Source organism: Pteropus alecto, unplaced genomic scaffold (assembly GCF_000325575.1).
Source record: "Pteropus alecto unplaced genomic scaffold, ASM32557v1 scaffold95, whole genome shotgun sequence".
NCBI classification, from domain to species: domain Eukaryota; kingdom Metazoa; phylum Chordata; class Mammalia; order Chiroptera; family Pteropodidae; genus Pteropus; species Pteropus alecto.
This window is the reverse complement of record NW_006441071.1, coordinates 11,531,106-11,554,232: the sequence shown is the minus strand read 5'-3', so window position 1 is coordinate 11,554,232 and position 23,127 is coordinate 11,531,106. Positions and strand designations below refer to the sequence as shown.

Sequence of the window (23,127 nt, the reverse complement as noted above, 5' to 3'; positions counted from 1 at the left end):
CACTTTGAAGTATAATTTGAAGTCGGGCAGAGTGATGCCTCCAGCCTTGTTCTTTTTTCTCAGGATGGCTTTGGCAATTTGGGGTCTTTTGTGCTTCCATACAAATCTGATGATTTTTTGTTCTATTTCTTTAAAAAAATGCCAATGGGATTCTGTTGGAGATTGCATTAAATCTGTATTAAGGTGATATGGTCATTTTAACTATGTTGATTCTTCCAACTCGAAGAACATGGAATATCTTTCCATTTCTTTGTATTTTCTTTGATTTCTTTTAATAGGGTCGTATAGTTTTAATTACATAGGTTCTTCACATGTTTTATTCGATTTATTCCTAGGATATTTTATTCTTTTTGTTGCAATTGCAAAAGGAATTATTTTTTTCCACTTCTTTTTCTGATGCTTCATTATTAGAGTAAAGGAACGCTATGGATTTTTGAACATTGATTTTGTATCCAGAGACTTTACTGTGTTTGCTTGTTGTTTCTAGTAATGTTCTTGTGGAGTCTTTAGGGTTTTCTATATAGAGAATCATGTCAGAACTAGGATTTTCTGATTGGAGAAAAAAGAAACATATGTAATTGTCTTTAAAAAGTAAATTTACCCTTTAGTCCTGAATTTTCAGAAAGTATTTACATGAACTCATGAAGTATTTTGTATGTGCATTAATGTGTATGTTTCAGTTTTGTAGCTCTGTCCACTGAAAAAGCCTAGAAATAGTGATCAATTCAGGTGCAGTTTTTCTAGTGCCTGAATTGTGGTCTTGAAATATCATGTATACCTAAAAGAAACAGGCTGGGGGCAGAAAATGTATAAGATGAATTTAAACATCTTGTAGATAACAAAAGAAGCCTCAAAGACTGCTAAGTTCTCATCAGAAGAATTAGGGAATCACCTGGAAGATCCCATTGGCCTACAATGAGACAATTTGAACATGCATAAGGAAAATAACTACAGCAGATTGAAACACCTCAAAGATGTGAATTTTTAGTTATATAGAAACTGATTGGTCACCTATGTAGGATGTTAGAGGAACTATTCTTTGAAAAACTGCTAAAACATATACATTTGTTGTATGAGCTATACTACTGAGTCAGCAAATAATCCACGAGATCAAGGTTCTCTTTATGGAGTTATCCCAGCAAATAAATCAGAAGGGAATGATAGAACTGGAATATCAACATTTTCTAATCCCCAGTGAATTAGTCTAGTCATTGAGCAACTCTGGGTGCTGTCATTATAGAAAAAGACAACTAAGTAACTAGATGCTTTCTGATGGATATAGACCTATAAATAGTTTTACCAAAAAATGAACCTGGATTTGATTAAGCATTTGTAGCAAGGTTTACAAAAAAATTTCTTTTTGTAGAGGGCCAGATAGTAAATAGCTTAACCTTTGGTGGCCAGATGGTCTCTGTCAAAACTACTCAATTCTGCCATTGTAGCAGGAAACTAGATATAGAGAATATATAAACGAGTAGGCATAGCTATATTCCAGTAAAAGTTTATTTACAAAAACAAGTAGCGGACCAAGGGTTTTTTTTTACCTTTACTCCATATCCAACTATCAATTTACTGGAAATACAAACAACAGAAAAAATATTTTAAATACATTTTGGGAATGCAAATATGAAAATCAAGACTGGGAAACTTGTAGGACAAATGATGGGGATTCTTCAACAAATTGCAAGAAAGAAAGATTGTGTGGAAATTGTAGAGTTTGTAAAAACACAGGCAAAAATATATGCTTAGGGAAGCAGACGAATGTTAAGACAAGAAAATTAAGATAAATATAACTCTTGAGGGAGCATGTCAAAGACTAAAGTAGTTGACAGTTCTGTCTTCTGACATGGATGGTGATTACAAGGATGTGCACCTTATATTTGGTTAAACTATATATTTGTCTATGAAGTTTTCTGCATTTGTGTATATTTGACATTAACAGTTTTAAAAGAAAAGTTGAATAGAAAAAGTCATCAAGCAAATGCTAACCGCACACCCCCACCCCGTAAAAAAAAACTTTTGATACAGAATGCATTAGTAGAAACAGACATTTTATAAGATGAAAAGAATCCTAAATCTGTATGTATCCAATAACATAGCTTCAAAATATAAAGCAAAAGTCGACACATTAAAAGGAGAAATGTACATATCCACAGTCATAGCAAGAGACTTTGAAGAAGCATATGCAAACAGGTATAAATTGTATCTATGAAAAATATGGCATTGTATTGGAAAGACTTCTTTTTAATTAGGTCTTCTTTTTACTTAGAAACTTTATTAGAAGTATGTTTATACCTTTTATTTTAATTGAGAGTGTTATTTCTAGTTTTTAAATTTACAAGATGGCTGTCTTCTTACCAGATAACCTAAGTGATGTCTCTAATTTTTTTTCCTAATATTGCACTAAAGTTATACTTAACTTTGAATGATAACTAATTACTATTGGACTTTTTTTTCTATCGGAAACAATAACACAGAACAATTGAAATAACTATAATCCCAACTTGTAAACAAAGCTCAGTAAGTTTCCAAACTGACTTTTAATTATTATTTGCATATGGTTTAGATTTTGCTGACAGAAGTTAATCTTTCTTTGTTTCTTAAACAGGGGTTCTGAAGGAAAATTAAATGACTGCCAGATAACATTTGTAAATGAAATCTTCAAGATCGAGAAACCTGGAGCCCATCCTCTTTCATTGGCAGACGGAAAGTTTTTAAGTATGAATCTTTTTTATAGGCTAGATTGCGTATGTTATATATGATTGTCATTTTAATTGGCCAGGGAATAACTTTTACGAAAGTATAAAACTGTAGATCATACAAATTTATTTTCAAGACGACAGTTTTGATCTAAGATGTATTTTGGTCTAATGGATTTTCCTCAAATGATAAAATTTTTTTCAAAGGAATGTTTTCTCATCTTGGCATTTTATTGCCATTTACTTGCTCTTTTCTCTATTATAAGTTCTGTCCAAATAAAAATCCCATTTAGGTAATTTTGTAGCCATCCAAGATTAATTTTTAATAATGAGATTTATTTTTATACCAGCAAAACCTGAGAATAAGTACTGATTTATCCTTGAATTTCTAGAGGGTAATAAGGTTTATGTAATCGTTAGAATGTAGCCCTACCTCTTCATTGTATATATTTTAGGTGCTTAATATCATATAGATAGTTGGTAACAGAGGTAGGACTAGGTTCTAGGTTTTTTTTAATTCATGATTCAATAACTGTCTTTCCAAATAGATTACAATGTCTCATACTCCCTTAATTCTGATTTTTTTTTTTTTTTTTGTGGTGAGCAATCCATTGCCTTAATGCCACATGTCAGTGTCTAGGATATTATGGAAATGAAATGTTCAAGACAAAAGGGGTCCTGCCTAACTTCTTTTTACCACAGTTGTGCAAGATTATAAGACAAGAACTTTAACAGATCAATAAATAGACTTCCATGTTACTGTTCTCATTTTTTGAGGCTGCAATGCTAATATATCTAGACTCGAATTAAGACTCTTAAGACAAACTCTGTACGACTACTTGTATGGTTATATCTTAGGAATGAAGGTAACTTGATGAGTAAACCTATTTAATGTGACTTAGTCATTCTCAGTAAAACATGATAGAAAACCAAGATTGACTAGGTTTTTCTTGTGTCTCTCTGTTTTCTCCCACTCAGTATATCTGCATATATTTTTGTTCTCTGTCTAATGATAATCAGATTATAACTACAACTTTGAACTTGTATATAAAGAAACCATTTCAGAGCCACAGCTAGACTTCCATTGATTGGATGCCTCTCCAAACCAGAAATCTAAACATGCCTTTGGCATATTAGGTCTGCTATATTTTCATTGCTTATATGTCATCACAGCTACCTAGCGAAAGCGAAATAAAACTGTATTCTTCATTAGCAAGAAGAGGCAGTGATCAGTCAGAAAGTACTAAAATCAATAGCCTTTTCCTTCCTTCCTTCTCTCATTTGTGAGGTACTTTTTTCCATTTCCCTTATTGCTAGATCAACTTTGATATGGTAAATTTCCTCACAAATTTATTGTGTACAGTTGTTAGAAATTCAGAACTATATAAATTTAAAAATATAGAACTCCCAGGAGGTAATCACTCTTAACAGTGTATGTCATTCTAGACATCTTCTAGCTCTATAATTTATCCTTGTGTATTTAAACAATTCTGTTTTAAAAAGTTTTTCTGCAATTTTCTTTTTGAATATACCTGTCTACCTGTGTGTTTTTCATAAAATCTATCCAACTCTTGTTCTTTTGATGGACATTTAAGTTTAACTTTTGGCATTATGAATATTACTGTAAGACTTTGTGTATATATGTATATTTTAAAATTTCAAGGGAATGCTTCGTTAAAAGGTGTTTGGATTTAGATGAGGAGCGGGCAATAAATGGTACCTCTTACTTGCCAGAGTTCTGAAGCAATTGACAAGTAAGATAAAAATCAACTGAGTCATAAATGCCACTTCTGTTACTAATAAAGATAATATTGGGGGCATAGCCCATAACTAAAGAGGACTTACTAACTTGGAGCAGCCCTCTCCCGCCTGTTCAGCCCACGCAAGGAAAGGTTTGGATCTGCAGAACAGATGGTACTTAACAGTTTTATTTATTAAGTAGTTAGGTCCAAACAGCTTTGTTCAATAGAGTATTGTTTTTCTCTTGAAATATTGTTATATCTTATGGTGCCCCAGTGAGTTCAGTGCATTGTCCCTGGGCATCTTGGTGCACATTGGGGGAACTGTGAGTCTAATCAGTACAGATTGTTAAGGCAAAAGTACATGATCCTCATGGATGAGTGTAATTAGATTTATTACTGGTACATGCATGGGCCTCATCCCTGAAAATTTGATTCATAAGCCTAGAATGAGGTTCAGGTATTTATTCTGTAAGTCCTACACTTGATTATTCCTTACGGTTCCCTTCTCTTAATTAAAAAGACTGTATGCTATTTTCCTGGGTTTTTCTTTATAAGATTCATAGATATAAAAATGATTTTAAGATTGAGCTTACTATAATTTTGTCCTTAATAGGGAAAAATGACCCTGAATGTGACTTTTGTGGTGGAGACCCAGATAAGAAATGCCATTCTTGCTCCTGTCATATATGTGGTGGAAAACAGGAACCCAACATGCAGCTTCTCTGTGATGAATGTAACATGGCCTATCATATTTACTGCCTGAATCCACCTTTGGATAAGGTCCCTGAAGAGGAATACTGGTATGATTATGAGGGTTTGTTGTTGTTGTTGTTGTTGTTGTTAAGAATTGAGTGTGAAATAGGCATTTGAAACACCAAGAATAAATTTCTAAAGATACATAATGTATATTAAAGTGCTTAACATTTATAGCCAATGGTTACTTGGTATTGATACCTTTATTCGATTATTACAGCAGCTTCTGATCTAGTCTCTAGCTCCATATTTAATCCTTCTCATCTCTTCTCTAATACAGAGACTATGTTCTTCTAAAAATCAAAGTCTGATTGTGTTGTTCTTTGCTTAAGATGATTTATGTTGCGTAACAGAGCCTCTTACCATTTTCTTCTTCCATTTCTCCAAATATTCTGTGCTCTAGCCAGATTATGTTAAATATATTTCAGCTCTTTAAATCATGTTCTTTCTCTTCTCTGGGCGTTTACATTTGACACATTTTCTTCTTAGAAACATTTTCCTTTATGCTTAATTTCAGGATAATATGCATTCTTCAGGTTTTCACTTAAATATGACTTCATCTGGGAATCCTTTGTGGATGGTTCCCTCTAACCACCAATTATTTTAGATGCTCCTATTATGTTCTATAATAGCAATTAAGAGTTTTTAAGTGCTTAATATATGCTAGACATTAACACAGTGCTTTATATGTTTTATTGTGTTTAATCTTATGAAGTTAATAAGTAGAACCAGGCACCAAGGTCACATATACTTGACAGAATCTATATTTCTTCTATTGAGTAGTGTTACCTACAAAAAGAAATGATTAGAAGAGAGACTAGGAAAAATGTGCCCCAAGTTATAATGAACTTTTTAATGCCATGCTAAGTTTTTTCTTTATAAACTATGGGCCACTTTGCTAGCATGGAGGATTTTTAAGTTGGAAGGATGACATACTCAGAAATACTAACATCATAATGGGGTAGCTGTTATCATTGTAAAGAATAGATTGTTCTCCATCTTCTCCCCCACGCCTTCCACCCCTCAGCCTTTGGGAAAGTTTTTATTTTATTACAACAGAGGCTGTATGGTTGGTGGAAGAAAGGAAGGGATATAATTTCTTTCACTCCCTACCACTACTTCACATGGTCACACCCCAAATTTTACCACCACCAGTAACTATATTTCCTCTGAAGTCTCATATTTTTCTTATGTTACTATGGGCGATATATTCCTGCTTCTCTAAAATGTAAGCCCTTTTACCTGCTCTCACAGTTCTGTATCCTGTTGCCTTGTCAGGAACTTCACTTCTGCAGTGAATTTCTTTCCTGAATTGCTATTACTGGGTCATCCTCTTTAGTATCCTAGAATTTCTTAAGTTTTCAACACACACACACACAGACACACACACCCCACCCCACCACCCCCCTTGATCCCATTTTCTCCAGCAGCTGCATATCCTATTTCTCTGCTCCTTTCATGGCAAAGCTTCTTAAGAGCTATTTCCGCAGATAATTTCCACTTCTCTCCCCCCATTCATACCTCAGCACTCCAGTCTTTTCTTCCCACTACTCCACTGTATCTACTTATGTCAGGTACACAGATACATTCCATGTTGCCAAACTCATGATGACTTCTCAGTCTTCTCCTTAGTAAACTGCTAGCTCTTTTTATAGACTGTATACTATGTGATCTAATTTCCTCCTACTTCACTGGCCTTTCCTTCTTAGTAACCTGTTGGTTTTCTCTCACCTACCGGATTTCAGAGTTTCCCAAAGCACTACTCATTTGTTTTCTGTCTTCATGCTTGCTCCCTAGATGACCTCATCCAATCATGAGACTTAAAATACCAAGCTAATGGTTCTGAATTTATACTTTCAGATTTAATCTGCCCCGAGCTTTCTAATCCTATATCCAACTGCTTACTTGCCTGGGATCACAAAATTAATGAGTCCAAATAGTGATCTTGATTCTACCAACACACTGCCTAAAATCCTGCTCCTCTAATGTTTAGTCTATAATACCTTCATCTTTGATTCCCTCTTTACCACCCCTCTTGCATACTCTACATCCAATATTATATGAGCATATCTTGTCAGTTCTCCATAATCTTTCTCTCATCTCACCCCCCAGTCCAAACCACCATCTCTTCCCCAAACTGCTATAATAAATGTCCAACTAGTCTCCTTGCTTTCACATTGCCCACCAGCTTCCTTTTTCCCATAGCAGCAAAATGCTCTTACTAAGTTCTGAATCAGGTTACTCACTTGTTGAAAACCCCTTAATGTCTTCCTATTGCACTTACAATAAAATCTAAGCCCTTGCCATCTATGACCTGGCCCCTGTCTACTCTTTAACCTCATCACTTATCACTATCAAGTTTATTTACTAAACTTCAACTTTACCCATGTTCTTTATAGGTAGAGAGAACTTTATATTCTTCAAAGCATACCATTCCTTCCTTTCCTCAGGACCTTTCCACTTTGTGTCTCTGCCTGGAATGCCTTCTCTTGCTTCTTCATACGACAGACTCCTCTTATTTCAGCTGGAATACCACCTGAGGAGCTTTAACTATCTAAAGACACATAGCATTTCTAATTATTCTTACCATGTAAATAACCCTGATATATTTCCTTTTTAGCACTTAACCACTTTCTGAAATTGTTTCATCGTACGTATTAGTCTTCCTTAACTACTGTGTACAAACATTTTGATCACAAACATTTATCCCCTGCACCACAATAGTGACTGGCATAAAGGAGGTTCTGAACAAACCTGCTGAAGGAATGAATCCCAGAGGTGATTTAGGATCATATGATTAGAAGACCTTCTTAGATTACTCCATAAAATATCTCTACATTCATATCTAGGTCCTTCACTTCATCTGGAACTCCTTAACCTTAAATATTTTCTGTGTCTACAAATCATGTTGTCAGGATATTTATTTACCCTCTGAACTTATTTTCTCATCAGACAGAGATCGTGCCTGCTATAACCCTGAGATCTTTGATAAAATTACAGTTATAAAGGGTAGCACATCAGATAAAATAGTCTTAACAAATTAATTTTTGGAAGCTTTCCTGATTTTCTAATTAGGAGAGATTTCACTTGATAGTATTTATTGCCTTCTCATACATAATTTTACATTGAATTTGTGTATCTTACCGCCTACCTAATTTTCTCAGAATCAGGGACTGAATTATTTACATTTTTTTTTCCTATAGCACTAAACAAGATATCCCATAATTAGGCAATTAAAATTAACTAAATGGGTATAGATGTCTTCTTTGCTCTATAGGCTACATGGAATAGATAATTATGAAATGGGAAGTATAAACAAAGAAATTTAAGATTAATGGGGGAGTGGCCAGCTGATCCTTACGGATCTATATTCCCAAATATAGCTGATCTATATTCCCAAAGTTTCCGTTCCTTGGTGACACAAGAATAGCCTATTTTCTTCTATAAACATACTTTGCTCTTTAGAAATAATTTAAGGCAACTTATGACATACAGGCATACCTCATTTTATTGTGCTTCATAGATTTTTTTTTTTTTTTTACAAATTGAAGACAAGACACTCCAGCAAAAATGTTATGACTCATTTTATTGCAATACTCACTTTGTTGCAGTGGTCTGGAACTGAATAAACTTGCAAATATTGCAGAAGTTACAGTAGGGTGACCAACTAACTATAAATAGGCTAAAGGACAAAGTATAGGGAATTAAAATTGAGCTAGGAATAAAACTATTATAAATGAACATCTTTGAATACTTATAATAGATTTTATGTTTTTCACTTTGAGAATTCTAATAACCAATATAGATGGGGAGATATATCAGTTGCATAGTTCAGTGTTCAGTCTCGAATCGTCTGTTCTTGCTACTTTCGCTTTAATGATAAAAACATCAAATGAATAATTTCCATTCTCAGGATTGGTGATGAAATCAGAATGCACGGTGCTATTTAAATGGGACTGGCTTATGAACCAAATTTGAGAATTTATGATATTAAAATCTTTTAAGTTCTCTAAAGAATGACAAGTTTTTCTTTTACTAGCCTAACCATGTAAATATTTTGAAAAGTTTAATTTTTCTTTGACTAGCCTAACCATGTAAATATTTTGAAAAGTTTAATTTTTAAATGCCCTCTGAAGCTCTATAACATACACTAATTGTAATATCTTAAAACTCATTCTGATGAAGAAAGACCATTATTTTGTTATTGGCTTTAATATCAAAATCTTTTTTTTTTTTTTAAAGGTATTGTCCTTCCTGTAAAACTGATTCCAGTGAAGTTGTTAAGGCTGGCGAAAGACTCAAGATGAGTAAAAAGAAAGCAAAAATGCCATCAGCTAGTACTGAAAGCCGGAGAGACTGGGGAAGGGTAAAGAAGAAAGTCTCCTTTTCATCTGAATTACAATGTTTAGAACTGTAATGCATGTTATAATGTTTCGATAACAATAGTAGTAATGGTATAAATGGTATTTTAAGTATTAGAAATATTAACAAATAACTGTTGTTTAATGATACAAATTGTTAATTTATGTTGTAATTGTTAGTTTAATCATAAATTGTTATATATTGTTAATCATATAAATAGGTTTCTATTTTGTTCACCTCTTACAGTAATTAAGGGCTTTAAGATTTAATGTAATTGGTGTCTCAGACAGCTTGTTCTGTGACTTATAGGGAATGGCCTGTGTTGGTCGAACTAGAGAATGTACTATTGTTCCTTCTAATCATTATGGACCTATTCCTGGAATTCCTGTTGGATCAACTTGGAGATTTAGAGTTCAGGTATGTTTTAAATTGGCTCATTTGAAAAGGTAATATTGGGTATAGTTCAAATTGTAGCAAATATCAGTGTCTTTCGATTATAAATGGACTACCCTAGGTAGTATCACATGGCATTCAGTTGTTAGAATGAAAGATTTTCTGTAGGACAGATAGATTCTTCCCCAGAGCTTAATAGACAGAGGAACATGCATTGTGGAATTGGGCATCAGGTATGCCTTGTCATCACTTTGTTTTACTCTTCTGTTACAGTTATGGTAGTTAACATTATTGTTAAGCTTTCCAAAGAATTTTTCTTAAGAATTTAATATTTTAAGTATTAGGTTTTTTTTTTTTTTTCCTTTAAGTCAAGTGCTGAGTTCTCATTTAATGTCCTTGAACTCCAAGAAAGTTCACTTTAGATGTTTTCTTTGGTGTCATTCTCCTAAACGATTGTTAAGATACTGGTTAGAGGAACTGCCAGATAATCCAAGGATAAAATTACTTCTCTCTTTTCTTCTTGAAGAAGGATCTGTTTTATTTATTCCTGATTTCTTCTTTAGAAAGGCAAATTTAACATTATGGAAAACTTAATGTGGAAAAAAAAAATCTTAGAGCAATTTCCAATTAGAAACTCTCAGGATTTTGAACTTTAAATAAGAGTAGAGTAGCCCTGGTGCTTAGACCATTGATAACATTTTCAAATTAAAATAGTGTAATATATATCCATAACTTGAAAAGTTAAATACTAGTATATGACTTATATTATAAAAACCTGCCCTTTTTTGATTCCCACTTTCTGTTTCTCAGTGACAATCACTTTAACATTTTAGTTATTTCTTCTGGATTTACCTCCTTATTTCTAAGTAACATGTCTATGCTGCTTTTGTCTTCATATATTAGTTTTATTAACTTCCTCCTGTGGAAGATGAACATGTAGTTTAACATACTCTGTCCTCCCATCTTTGCAATGGTTATGAATAATTTTGACTAAATCAGTATTCAAGGTTTTTATTATTACGACTTTAGATTTATAAATACAGTAAAAATATTAAAATACAATTAATAAAATGCAATAAAAATACACATTGTATATTTTTAATTATCTTGTTTTTTTGTTTGCTTCATTTTTTTGTATACCTGTCACTAATTCAGTCAAAAAGCTAAAAGCCCCATTAATACAGTCTAAGACGATTTTGAGGTAGTTGGCCTTAGCAACTAAAAGAATGCCGTTTAGAAAGTAGGAAAGGTTCAGAATGGATTTATTTTTATCAGGGTTGGTAAGGTAGGAAATTAAGCGGTTCTGTCTTCTGAAGGACCTGGTATTTCCAAGGTCTAAATCTTGGTTCTGTTGCTCCTATCAGCTTCTCCTGGCCTTCTGTTGTGCCTCTTAGCCAACTATACTGGCTTGGATTTCATCTCCTTTTTCTCCGCTAAGAACAATTGCATGCTAAACTCATGAATTACAATACTCCTCTTGGAGAGTTGGAAGTACACTTATTTCAGTGAGCCAGAATTGAAGGTATATGGGAAAAATAGTAGGCCATTGAAGTAGTAGAATAGCATGAGTAAACTAAGAAAATGGATAGCATGTTTGGATAACACTGAGTAGTTTTCATTCAAAAATAGAGGCTCCATGGAGAAGAAGCTGGAGATATAGTAGATAGGAGCCAGACTGAGAGAGGATAATGTATAATACTTAACTTGATCTTGATATACTATAAGACCATTTAATATATTTTAAGCAGTTAAAAATTAAAAGCAAATTTGTTCTTAAAAGGATCATTCTGTTTATGGTGGGTAGAACGAGTTCGAAGGAACAAAACAGGGCAGTAAAAAGGGATCTATTTTAAGCATTAATGACTCAAACTAAGATTATAGCAGTGGAAGGAGAAAAAGATGGATTCAAGAATTCTGGGAGATCACATCAGTAGTATTTGTGACCAAATGGGTTTGAATAATAAAGGAGAAGAATGAGGCTAATGTGAATCTTGCCTTTCTGACATGGCGAGAGAACAGTGCCATAATCAAAGATGAAAAAAAAAGGAAGAGATGCAGAGCACTGATAGTAAACTCTTTTTTACCCAAGTTGAGCTGGAATTACCAATAAACATAAGGTGATGATTATTTAATAGTTATTTTAAAACTCAGAATTCTAGGCCCGAGCAGTTTTAAACATCACCAGCTTAGTATCTAAGGGATATGTAGTTGGGGAGAAGTAATGTCTATGAGCAAAAGATAGAACTCTGACTGAGTTGCAGTTCTTAGTTGGAGGGTTTTGGGGTCTAATGATGTATGTGAAAGCATTTTGTAAATGTAACTTAACTAACTGTTCAAAGGTATTTTGAGACTATTTATTTTATAGGTGAGCGAAGCAGGTGTTCATAGACCCCATGTTGGTGGAATTCATGGTCGAAGTAATGATGGGGCTTATTCTCTTGTCCTGGCTGGTGGATTTGCAGATGAAGTAGTAAGTCATGATATGACCTTGTTCTTTAGAACCTGTCTTGATTATTTGGTACAATACAGAAGTTTTGTCTATCAAAAAGATAGGTATATCAAATCCTATCTTTTTAGCATAATTTTTACATTGAAATGATCAGTTATATACAAGGTAAAGTAATTGGCAGTCTTTAATCTTTATATGTATTATTTTGACTTATATATACATGTGATAACTGATTATTGCAATAAAAATACATTCTCTATAGAGCTCTTTTTTTTAAAATTTATTTGGGGATAAGTGTAGATTGGCATGTAGCATTAGAAATACTATAGTGATTTTTGTTCCCTTTACCAGTTTTCCCTCAATGGTCACATTTTGCAGAACTATAGTACAGTTCACAGCCAGGGTACTGACATTGATATATTCAGGACACTGAACATTTATTTCCCATTCCGCAAGGATCCCTCAAGCTGCCCTTTTATAGCCACATCTCCTATACCTGCTCTCCCAACCCCTTCTTAACCCCTGACATCCACTAATCTGTTCTCTGTTTCTAAAATTTTATCATTTCAAAATCTTTATAAGTGGAATCATATAGTATGTAACCTTTGGGACTGACATTTTTTTGCTCAGCATAATTCTCAAATTATGGCTTTTATCAAATTTGTTCTTTTTTATTGCTGAGTAGTAGTCCATGATATAGATGTACTACAGTTTATTTAACTATTCACCCATGGAAGAACATCTAGTTATTTCCAATTTTTGTCTATTATGAATAAAAGCTGCAATAAATGTTTGTGTACAGGTTTTTATAAACAGAAGTCTTCATTTCTCTGGTTTAAATGCTCAGGAATGCAATTACTGAGTTGTATGATAGTTGACATGCATAATTTTGAAGCTATATCTTTAAATATTTTTCAGAAATACAAAGAATATTATATAGCTTGTTACAGTGAGCACTTAGAATTTTTTTAAGGCTCTGTAAGAAAACCAACTAAAAGTGGAATCTCTTTAACATATGTTTTTAGCAGCCAGCCAATTATATTTGATCTGGGCTTTGACATTTGTGTGTGAGACCTTGGCCAAAGTTATTGATATTAAATGATGTAATCTCTGGGCACATGGATCGACAGTTCTGTGGTCTGGATCAGAAGCTTATCTCAAATGCATGAAACATATAAACATGTAATTGTAAAGCTAAAAATGAGTACCAAGTTGAAGTAGGATGGGTATTATTCCTTTTTTACATCTTTTGAATACAGTTACTAGTCAAACATTAAATATTTGTGGAGAAAAGTGCTGATGAGTTTTAGTTACGCATCTCAAGCAGTTAATTCTAAGTCTATTAACTACTGTAAAAAATTATTTTAGGACTAAAACACATAGGCTTAGATTGCCAACTAAGATGTATCTGGAGATGTTATATTTTGTAAACATTTTCAATCTTTTGATCTTTTATCGTAGGCAAGTTACATCTACAGAAATAGATGGAGGAAACCTGAATAAGCTTTTCTCATTCAAAAAAAATTTTTGTTCTGAAACCTTTAATTCGATATAACATTCACGGAGCCAGTGATCTTTGTTGTGTGTGGATGAATGGATGTGAAACTATTGAAACCTGCTGATAAAGTGGTTAACATTTTTGTCTAGTAACTTGAGAATTAATCTAATGCTAGTTTGGCCTCACTTGAGAAATGAGGACCCACAAAGATGATCTGCTTCCTAACAGTTGTCCTGAGAAGTAGTTTGCTCAGTGATCAGGAACAGACTCTGGAGCCAGGCTGTTTGAGTTTGTGTCCTGGTGCCATTTCTTATAGCTATGTGACCTTAGGCAAGCTGCCGAACCCTTCTGCCTCATCTATAAATAGGGCTTACAGTACTTAAAATAACCTACCTCATAGAGTTGATGTAAGGGTTAAATCAATTAATTATATGTAAAATGCTTAGCCTAACCTTCACACAGACTCTTAAGTGCATGTGTTAGGTATTAACAATAGTAGTGCTAGTACCCTGCTTTGTGGGCATGTAAGGGATCGTATGAGAGAGAAACTGGCAAAAATTGAGGCTATATTCTAGACAGCTTTGAATTAAAGAATCATTAAAGGTGTCTGGGAAAAGTTTAATGATTTTAATTGTGCTTTCGGATATTTATCTGATAGTCTGGGGGAGGAGGGTGAGAAGATTGAGATGAAAGTCTTTTGCCTGATAAGAGTGATGGCAGGAATGGGAGGACCCAGCTTATTGTGTTAGGCAGCTGCTTTACAGTTTAGGAGAAGAGTAGAGATTGGAAAATCATGAGAAATCGAGTCAGTCTGGGGCAGCTGATGGCTACTTTATGTAAGCTTCTCCCAGGCAGCAGTCTTGTTTAAGTTACTGCCTCATTGGGGTACAGCTTAGTAGAGCATGGACTAGAAAATGCAACAAATTAGGTTGATCATTTTCCATAAAAAAGAACAGTCTGAAATAATATTCGCTTAGTTCTGACAGTCTGGCAGTTTTTCCCCCCAATGGAAATTAAAGTTTTTGTTAGTGCAAAGATTGAAGCATAGATGATTTAATAACATAGATTTTGAACTATTTTTACTTGATTATTTGCTGCTGGAAGAATAATCAGAAATGTTTTCGTTATCTTTTAAACGCTGCTTAGTGCAGCATTTAGCCTAGGTTGCACCTTGTGTGCTCTCCTAATTCCTCCTACTTTTTCCTTTATAGCACTACCACAATTATAACTTTAAAAGTTGACAGGGTTATGAATATGAACATTGTGAAGTCAATTCAGATACTATTTGGAAGACTGTTTATGATTAATTTAAGGAGTGTTCTAGACTTTTGTAGGTGTACTTATTTATTAGAATTTCTTTAAGTGGAGTACAAACTAAAGATGAAATTCCTTAACGCTTTATTTTTTAAAATTTAGACATCAATATTGGATCAACAAAAAGGTTTTTGGACAGACTTTTAAAGCCATGAGACTTTAATTATGACTTTTAAGCCAAAGGAAAAACAAGATGCAAAGTAACTGACCTTTATTACAGGCAAGAATTTAGTAGACAAAACTTTATTATCCTAAGTGCAGTCTGAACTAATTAATTAAAATAATCTTGAATTAAAGAAGAACCACTATTTAGATAGTGTTAGTAGAATTAATTTGTATGGTGCTAGTTACTTTTCTCAATTTATTTTGAGGTAGAGACAATACCAATATAAATTTATAGCTACTACAGAAATATTTGTGGAACTCATTTGTATACCGTCTACTTCTTTTGGCATGATTTTTTTTTTTTCACATTTAGTAGACACTTTATACAACTTAATGAAAGGTAATTATTTTACCTGAATGTAATTTGAGTGAACCCATAGAGTATGAAATGTTGGGGAACTTACCATACTGTTAGGATTTGAAATTTGAAATTTAGCAACAAACTTGAATACGGTATAGATTGCTGTTGGGAAATCAGTTATGGAGTATTTATTAAAATGATACTTGATAAAGAAACTAGAAGCTAATATTGATAAGTTTATTTTAATAACACTGAATTAAAAGAAACAATATTTCCAACCCATATGACTTTATTTTGAAACATTCTATAGATATATTTGGTTATATATGTAGTATGAGAATAGTCACATTTGGGGATATTGGAAGCTATATAACTTTAAAATGAAATCTTTAGATCAACTGATATAACTTGAAGGTATACTACATGCAAGATTGCATTGAATTTTGGTAGATACTGTGAGAGACCATGTCAGTTCATAACATCCTAACCAAATGTTCTGACTCTGAAACAAGAATTGATGAAATTATACTTGGGTTTGTGTATCTAATGATGAAAATCTTCTCCTATAGGACCGAGGTGATGAATTCACATACACTGGGAGTGGTGGTAAAAACCTTGCTGGTAATAAAAGAATTGGCGCACCATCGGCTGATCAAACATTAACAAACATGAACAGGTACTCTTTATTGTTAGAGTTTGTAAAGACTATTTATAATTTGGGCTCTGTGTAAATGTTTGATTATAGCACTATAATTTATAACTTAGACTGTAGAGGAGGATCTTAAATTGAACATTAAAGATCTAAAATTACAATTCCATTACTTGATTATATAATTATTTGTAAGAAATCCTAACTTATTTCTTCAAATTATTAGTTTTCAAATGACATAATACATAATTCCCAGTCTTAATACATGCGCTTTGCATTTGAAAACATCCTGAAAGCTTTAAAAGAAGGAACCCCACGTTAAGTGAAGTTGAGGACAAGGTGGCTTTATCCACTACCCCGTAGGTCAAAGTTGCGTTCTACTCAACACAGATTTATCTTTTAAAGATACACTTCTTTTTAGAGGATACTCACTAATGTGAAACAGGGTTATGTTTGGGAGCCACATTTATGCACGTAAGCGAAACATCAGATAACTTAATCAGAACTACACTCAAGGTGCTTTCAGGATTTAAAATAATAAGATGTCTTTAAATATTATGAAAGAGAATGTTTATTTATGAAAGTGACCTTTTCTAACTAAATGCTTATAAGGTGTTATGAAAGACCACCTTGTGTCGATCTTTATTCTATAGAAGTATTAATGACATTCCAGCTTCCATGGGAAAAGAAAATAACTTCAAAATGTTTTATAAATGCATGCTAATATCAGTAATAATAAATTAAGTAATCCAAACCATCAGATAGCAATGACCACATTATAACTTGTTTTACTGATAATTTTGTGATCATTTCATAAAGTTGAAATTTTTTTGCATTCTATCAATAAGGGCGTTTTGTGGGTTATTGAGTAAAAGTATTTTTCGCTTTCTTGAATCTAAATCACTCGGTTTTAAGTAGTGTGCCCTTAATTTCTGATTACCGTGTGAAGTAAAGAATATACCAATATGGGTTAAAGACTTTGTTGCATACCAGGTTATATAGAATCTGTTTTTATGTCTTCTATATTATTTCTGACAGTAGGATTATTTTACTGAACCAGCAGAGGAGACAGGTCAGATTTGCTGGTGAAAACATTCCTGAGGCAGGAGTCCAGTCCCTAGCTAGTCTTTTCCTATCAAGATAGCAGTTCTTTAGGAAGAATGATCTTAAAAGGAGTTACAAATCTTTTGATGTGCTTTTGTCATTGAAAATGTATCTAGAATTTGCAAAAGGCTTTTTGAAGTTGTTGAATCCGAAAGTTATATTTTTCTCTTTAATAATAATAGATTATTTTGCTTGAATGAAACTTCTTTCATAATCACCTGCACTTGTAATGTACATGGTAAATTCTTTTCAAGCTTTTGAAGAATCTAATAAGTATACCCTGTTTACCTTATGTTAACAGTCTCGTTAGAAAATAATTGACAAGTAGTAAAAATGTTTGTATTAAAAATAAGATAATGAAAATGAAATAGTAACTCAAAAACAATTTAGGATTGACATATCATAGACTTTGACATCCGTTCAATTAATTTATACATTAAGCTGTGAGTACGATTAATTGTAAAGACCTCTTAGGCAAAGGTGCTTATTTGTGTTATAAACATGAAAGCTGTGGTGAAAGGCCCTTAGCTCTTACCTGCAGTATACTCTTTCCTGACTAGTATATGGTCCAATTCATTTTTGCTTCTCTGCTAAGAGGTAGTTTGACACCTGCTTCTTGCTTTAAGAAGTTTGTTCCTATCTCTTCTCAGCTCTTTTACTTTATGAAGCTGAAGAGGGTAGCAGGGTAATCTGGCTGTCCTTTATCAGGGCAGTTAGAGGCAACCTGTTGAGATGTGGATAGAGTAATGGAAGAGCCTTATTGTTGTGGCTAGTTTCATCCTCTGGGACTCTTTTCACATACTTGAACAGCCTGAATATTTTCATGAAGCTAGAAGGGAATTAGTGCCAGTTAATGGTGGCAGTCATTATGACTGAAGGTACCTGTGAGCACCAAAGCATTATCTTCATTAACATGAAGATAATATTTATCCTTATCCTAGCTCTTTAAGAAGATGGAGTATGTATATCTCAATAGATATTCCATAAATAGCCCTATAGTCGATTTTCTTCTACCTCTCAGGATTTTAGTGCACTTCCCTTTGAGATAAAGATAACTTGGTAAGCTTTAACCTTTGACTGCATTTATAAATTTTTAAATTTTTTTTTAATTTTTTATAAATTTTTTTTTAAAGAAACATTTTCTTAAGTTCACTTATTTTAACAATATAACCGTGATCAAGATATTTTAGTAGATTAGTCATTTAGTCTTAAGGTCTATTTTTTTTTATTTGAGCCTGTATAAAAAGAACTATATACCCTGAATAAGATTTCGTATCATATATGATTTCACTAGATTTTGTGTGTGTATGTGTGTGTGTGTGTGTGTGTGTATTTTTGACCATACATGTTCTCAGTGGTTTCTTTTCATCTAAGTTAGGAAGTAGGTGTCTTAGAGGAAAAAATACTACTTTTAAATAGATTCTAGCTTGGTTTTTCTTTTTTTGGCAGGACTAAGTTCTCCCAAGAAAGGTCTTCTAACATCTAATAACCTTACTGATTAATTACTACTAAGTGAGTACGCATACTAAGGAAGCTTCAGCTAAATCAGGTGCTGCTTCCAGCTCAGTTTTCTTCCTGTTCATATGTCATCAGTAAAATGTAGTGGTCTCAAACAGCCAAAAATCTTTATTGTCATGATTTAGCACAGCCATTTGAATGCTTCAGTTTTATTTAAACTTATCTTTTTACTGGAGGTCTTTAAAGAATATTCTCATATTGAGCTTGTTCTTAATATCTTCTAAACTTTGAGGAATCTCTGTTTTCTGGAATGTGGAAAGTGGACCTAGAAAGGTCATTTGTACCTTGCTGACAAATTTATTTTTCTGGATTTCTTTCTACATTATTCCAGCAATTTACCTCACTCCCTTATCAAAAATAACTATTAAAACAATCACTTGCTTTAGTTTCCCAACTTTCTCCCTTCCCTCAACAAACGTTATTTAAAGAAAATTCCATGTATTTCTAGTTGTTTTCTATTATACGTGGCACAGATGTTATTACTTTCAGAAGAACCCTACAGGCTATCTGAGAACCAATCCCCTGGCTTGGGGGTGACATCAGAAAACTGATTTGTCTTCTCTGCTGGTGGGGGAAAGCATAATCCTATTATCTGGAATAATATGGAAAGAATCATAGAATCTTAACCATCAGGTAAGGCATAATTCACCTTTTAATTGAGCTAATGATGCGATTATATACTTGAAGAAAGATTACTTGGTATAAAGACTTTGTTTTATTTTTTAGGGCATTGGCCCTAAACTGTGATGCTCCATTGGATGATAAAATTGGAGCAGAGTCTCGGAATTGGAGAGCTGGTAAGCCAGTCAGAGTGATACGCAGTTTTAAAGGGAGGAAGATCAGCAAATATGCTCCTGAAGAAGGCAACAGATATGATGGCATTTATAAGGTGCTCTATCTGGCATGACCTCTTGTTAGTCATTCTTCCTGGGCTTTCAGGACAGGGTTACCACAGGGAACTGCTCTACTGTGGGTGGGTTGGAGGAAACATTAGACCATCTTAGTTGGTAGTCTGCTTTTTCTGGAAATATAACAGCTACACCTAGTGAACTCTTCAATACTTTTAAGGCTAGTTTTAAGTTTGTAAAGGCAGAGTTATATTTTGGGTTAAGCTTTTAATAAGTATATTCTGTATGATAAAACCATTTAAATAACTTTGCCATTGTGGACTTTGACATATATCTTTCAAAATGATTTTAATTATAATAGATTTTCAAAGCAGAGCACATTATAATTTTTAAAATAGGTTGTATTCTTTGTTTAAAAAACAGGCATCTACTGCCACTTTTTATATACTGTTATGCAAAAAATATTAATAAGCATAATTTTGTTAGTATTTCAAATTTATAGCAATCTATACCTATATGAGAACTATCTTAATAGGAAATAAGGTCAAAATAATATTTTAGTGAATTTTCTTAATTCATTTACTATTACAGCAAAGCAAGTACCTTCTGAAGTTGCACTTAGTTTGGGCAAGTTTAAACCACTAATATGATGACATTATGAATAATAAGTTTAAACTTTGAATCTCAAACTAGTACTGAAATATTATGATTTAGGTGGTGAAATACTGGCCAGAGATTTCATCAAGCCATGGATTCTTGGTTTGGCGCTATCTTTTAAGAAGAGACGATGTTGAACCTGCTCCTTGGACCTCAGAAGGAATAGAACGGTCAAGGAGATTATGCCTACGTTTACAGGTTAGATTACATTTGTCTAGGCTACTTGTATATTGATAAAAATCTATACCTCTGTACTATACTATCAACATGTCTTAACACTAGATGTAACCCACAGCAATTGATCAGTGGACTGTAAGGGGTGAGGAATGAGATCATGCAAGTATACAGAAAGAAGAGAAGTAAAAAGGTAGCATCCTAGGTGTCAAACAGCCCTAAGACCAAGAATCGTGCTTAGAAAAAGTTGGGCTGGTCATTGAAAAGTAAAATATTTCCAATTAAATTTGGAAATGACTTGAAGTATGAGGGAAAGGGATACATAAAATTTAGGTATAGGAGGCCTCGAGAAGGGAAGTTTATCCTAGAGGGCATAGGGGGTGTGTCTCTGGTAAGGGAAGGGGGGAGGTGACTTGTAAGAGTGGTCTGCTTCCTACCCTTCTCACTTTTCCTCACCCCTTTTCTCTCTTCCCCCTCAAAGCTGCTTCCCTGTCCTGTCACCACCTTTAGTGCTGTGCCTTTTTTTTCCCTTTGCCCATGCTTAGCTGTTACCCCATATAAGACTTTGTTGGTTTTGTGTGCATAGTGGATGGTATGGCTACATTCCCCCTCCACTTCCTATACACCCTAGACTTTGTCCCTGACACTGACTTCAGAGCATGGTTTGAGTTTATCCTCCATCATTTCCCATCATTGTGCTTCCTGTAAAGACTACCAGCTTTGTCATTTTCCCTGGCTCTGCCCACACTGCATGTGTAGGGGCTGAACTATGGGCAAGTGTCTGACCACCCAGCCAGGTGAGTGTGTGTCTTTTAGTGCAAATCTGTTCCTGTTTTTGTTTTCTCTTTAAACTCATAAAATTGATTGTTTAAATGAGCCCCATGAGCTGCTAAAATAACTGCCAAATACAGTTGACCCTTGAAAAATGAAGGAGATTAGAGGCATTGACCCCAGCACAGTCGAAAAATCCACACATAGCTTTTGACTCTGCAAAACCTTAATAACCTGTTGACTGGAAGCCTTACTGATAACAGAAACAGCCAGTTGACACATATTTTGTATGTTGTATGTGTTGTATACTGTAGTCTTACAGTAAAGTAAACTAGAGAAAAGAAAATCTTAAGTAAATACATTTGTAGTATTGTACTGTGATACTGTAAGTTTACGTCATCTGTTTACAAGACGAATCGTCTGTCAGTACCTACATCAATATTGTCTTATATGATACAACACACCGTAGATGTTATATGTAGTTCTAACATTAGACATTAAAAATGAATAGATAATGCGAAAAAGAAATTCATATTTATAGGTATAACAATTCATAGATTGATAAAAAAAAAAGCTTTATGGTAGCCTAGTGTAGTTGATATGATTGTTTCATAGTAATAAGGAAATCTCCGAAAATTTTTCCAATATACTTATTGAAAAAAAGTTCACATGTAAGTGGAACCAAGTTGTTCAAACCTATGTTCTTCAAGGATCAACTATAATACTTTTTATAAATGATATTTAAAAACCTATTGTTAAACCCATTTTCAGAAGTTTTTTTCAGATCCACTGTTCATCAGAGAATGTTCTAGATAGGTTAGATATGAAACTGTGAGCAGAAGCATGTAAGCCCATCTACTATGATGAGCAAATGTATCATTGATGAGTCTTGAAACATATTCAGCTTTAAACATGAGTGTTATCACAAGCATGTCAAAAAAAAAAAATGTAGTAAAACTGCAAGGATAATAGGTAGAATTTATTCCTTAAAGTCTAACCTTTAAAAAAAGAATTCAGTAATTTAATGGCTTTAAGTCTCTTAAAAGCTTTTATTTTTCCCCCTAATTTTGAGAGATAAGAAATTTGATCCTTAACATTTTGGTGGGTTTTTTGTGGTTTGTTTTTTTTTTTTTTTAGATTGGCTCCACAGTTTAGTGTAATCCCATTTATATTAGTACCATCTTTTGTACTCTGTAGTTGTTCTTCATTTACCTTCATATCTAGATTCCACTTTCCTTTCTACCTCAAAATTTTCAAGCCACCTAGTCACAACTCCTGAAAACTTTCCTGTTTAGATCTGAAACTTAAGATCATTGTATTATAAAACAGAATATCTTAATCAAAACTATATAGTTTTATACTGAATTTGGGATTTTAATAATCTTCTGTCTTTTGAATTTTGTTCTTTAAATGTCTTTTTCCTTTATATAAAGTTTTTTCAGTTCAGGGAAAATATAGACTACTTCTCCCTCCCCTTTTAAAATTTCTCACCAGGATCGAAAACTCCCCTTCTCCGTGAATTTTAAGTTTACATTTACTTTTTTCCCCCATCAGTATCCAGTAGGTTACCCTTCAGATAAGGAAGGGAAGAAGACTAAAGGACAGACAAAGAAGCAGGCCAGTGGAGCCTCAAAAAGGCCGACTCCAGATAATGGTAGGTAATGATTATAAAAAATCAATTCTAATATTACAGTTTCTAAAGATAGAAATATTAAGAGAATAAACTGAGA

General features: G+C 33.5%; 1 protein-coding gene across 1 annotated transcript in view; it reads left to right on the top strand.

The window, feature by feature from the left end:
- Positions 1-23,127, top strand: part of UHRF2 (ubiquitin like with PHD and ring finger domains 2) — a 67,751-nt gene that overhangs the window by 37,924 nt on the left and 6,700 nt on the right. The window contains exons 5-13 of the mRNA XM_006918366.3: positions 2,609-2,718; positions 5,055-5,241; positions 9,437-9,560; positions 9,866-9,973; positions 12,315-12,419; positions 16,246-16,352; positions 19,674-19,836; positions 20,510-20,650; positions 22,952-23,051. Of these exons, the coding sequence (XP_006918428.1) occupies positions 2,609-2,718; positions 5,055-5,241; positions 9,437-9,560; positions 9,866-9,973; positions 12,315-12,419; positions 16,246-16,352; positions 19,674-19,836; positions 20,510-20,650; positions 22,952-23,051 (1,145 nt within the window). The remainder of the gene's footprint in view (positions 1-2,608; positions 2,719-5,054; positions 5,242-9,436; positions 9,561-9,865; positions 9,974-12,314; positions 12,420-16,245; positions 16,353-19,673; positions 19,837-20,509; positions 20,651-22,951; positions 23,052-23,127) is intronic.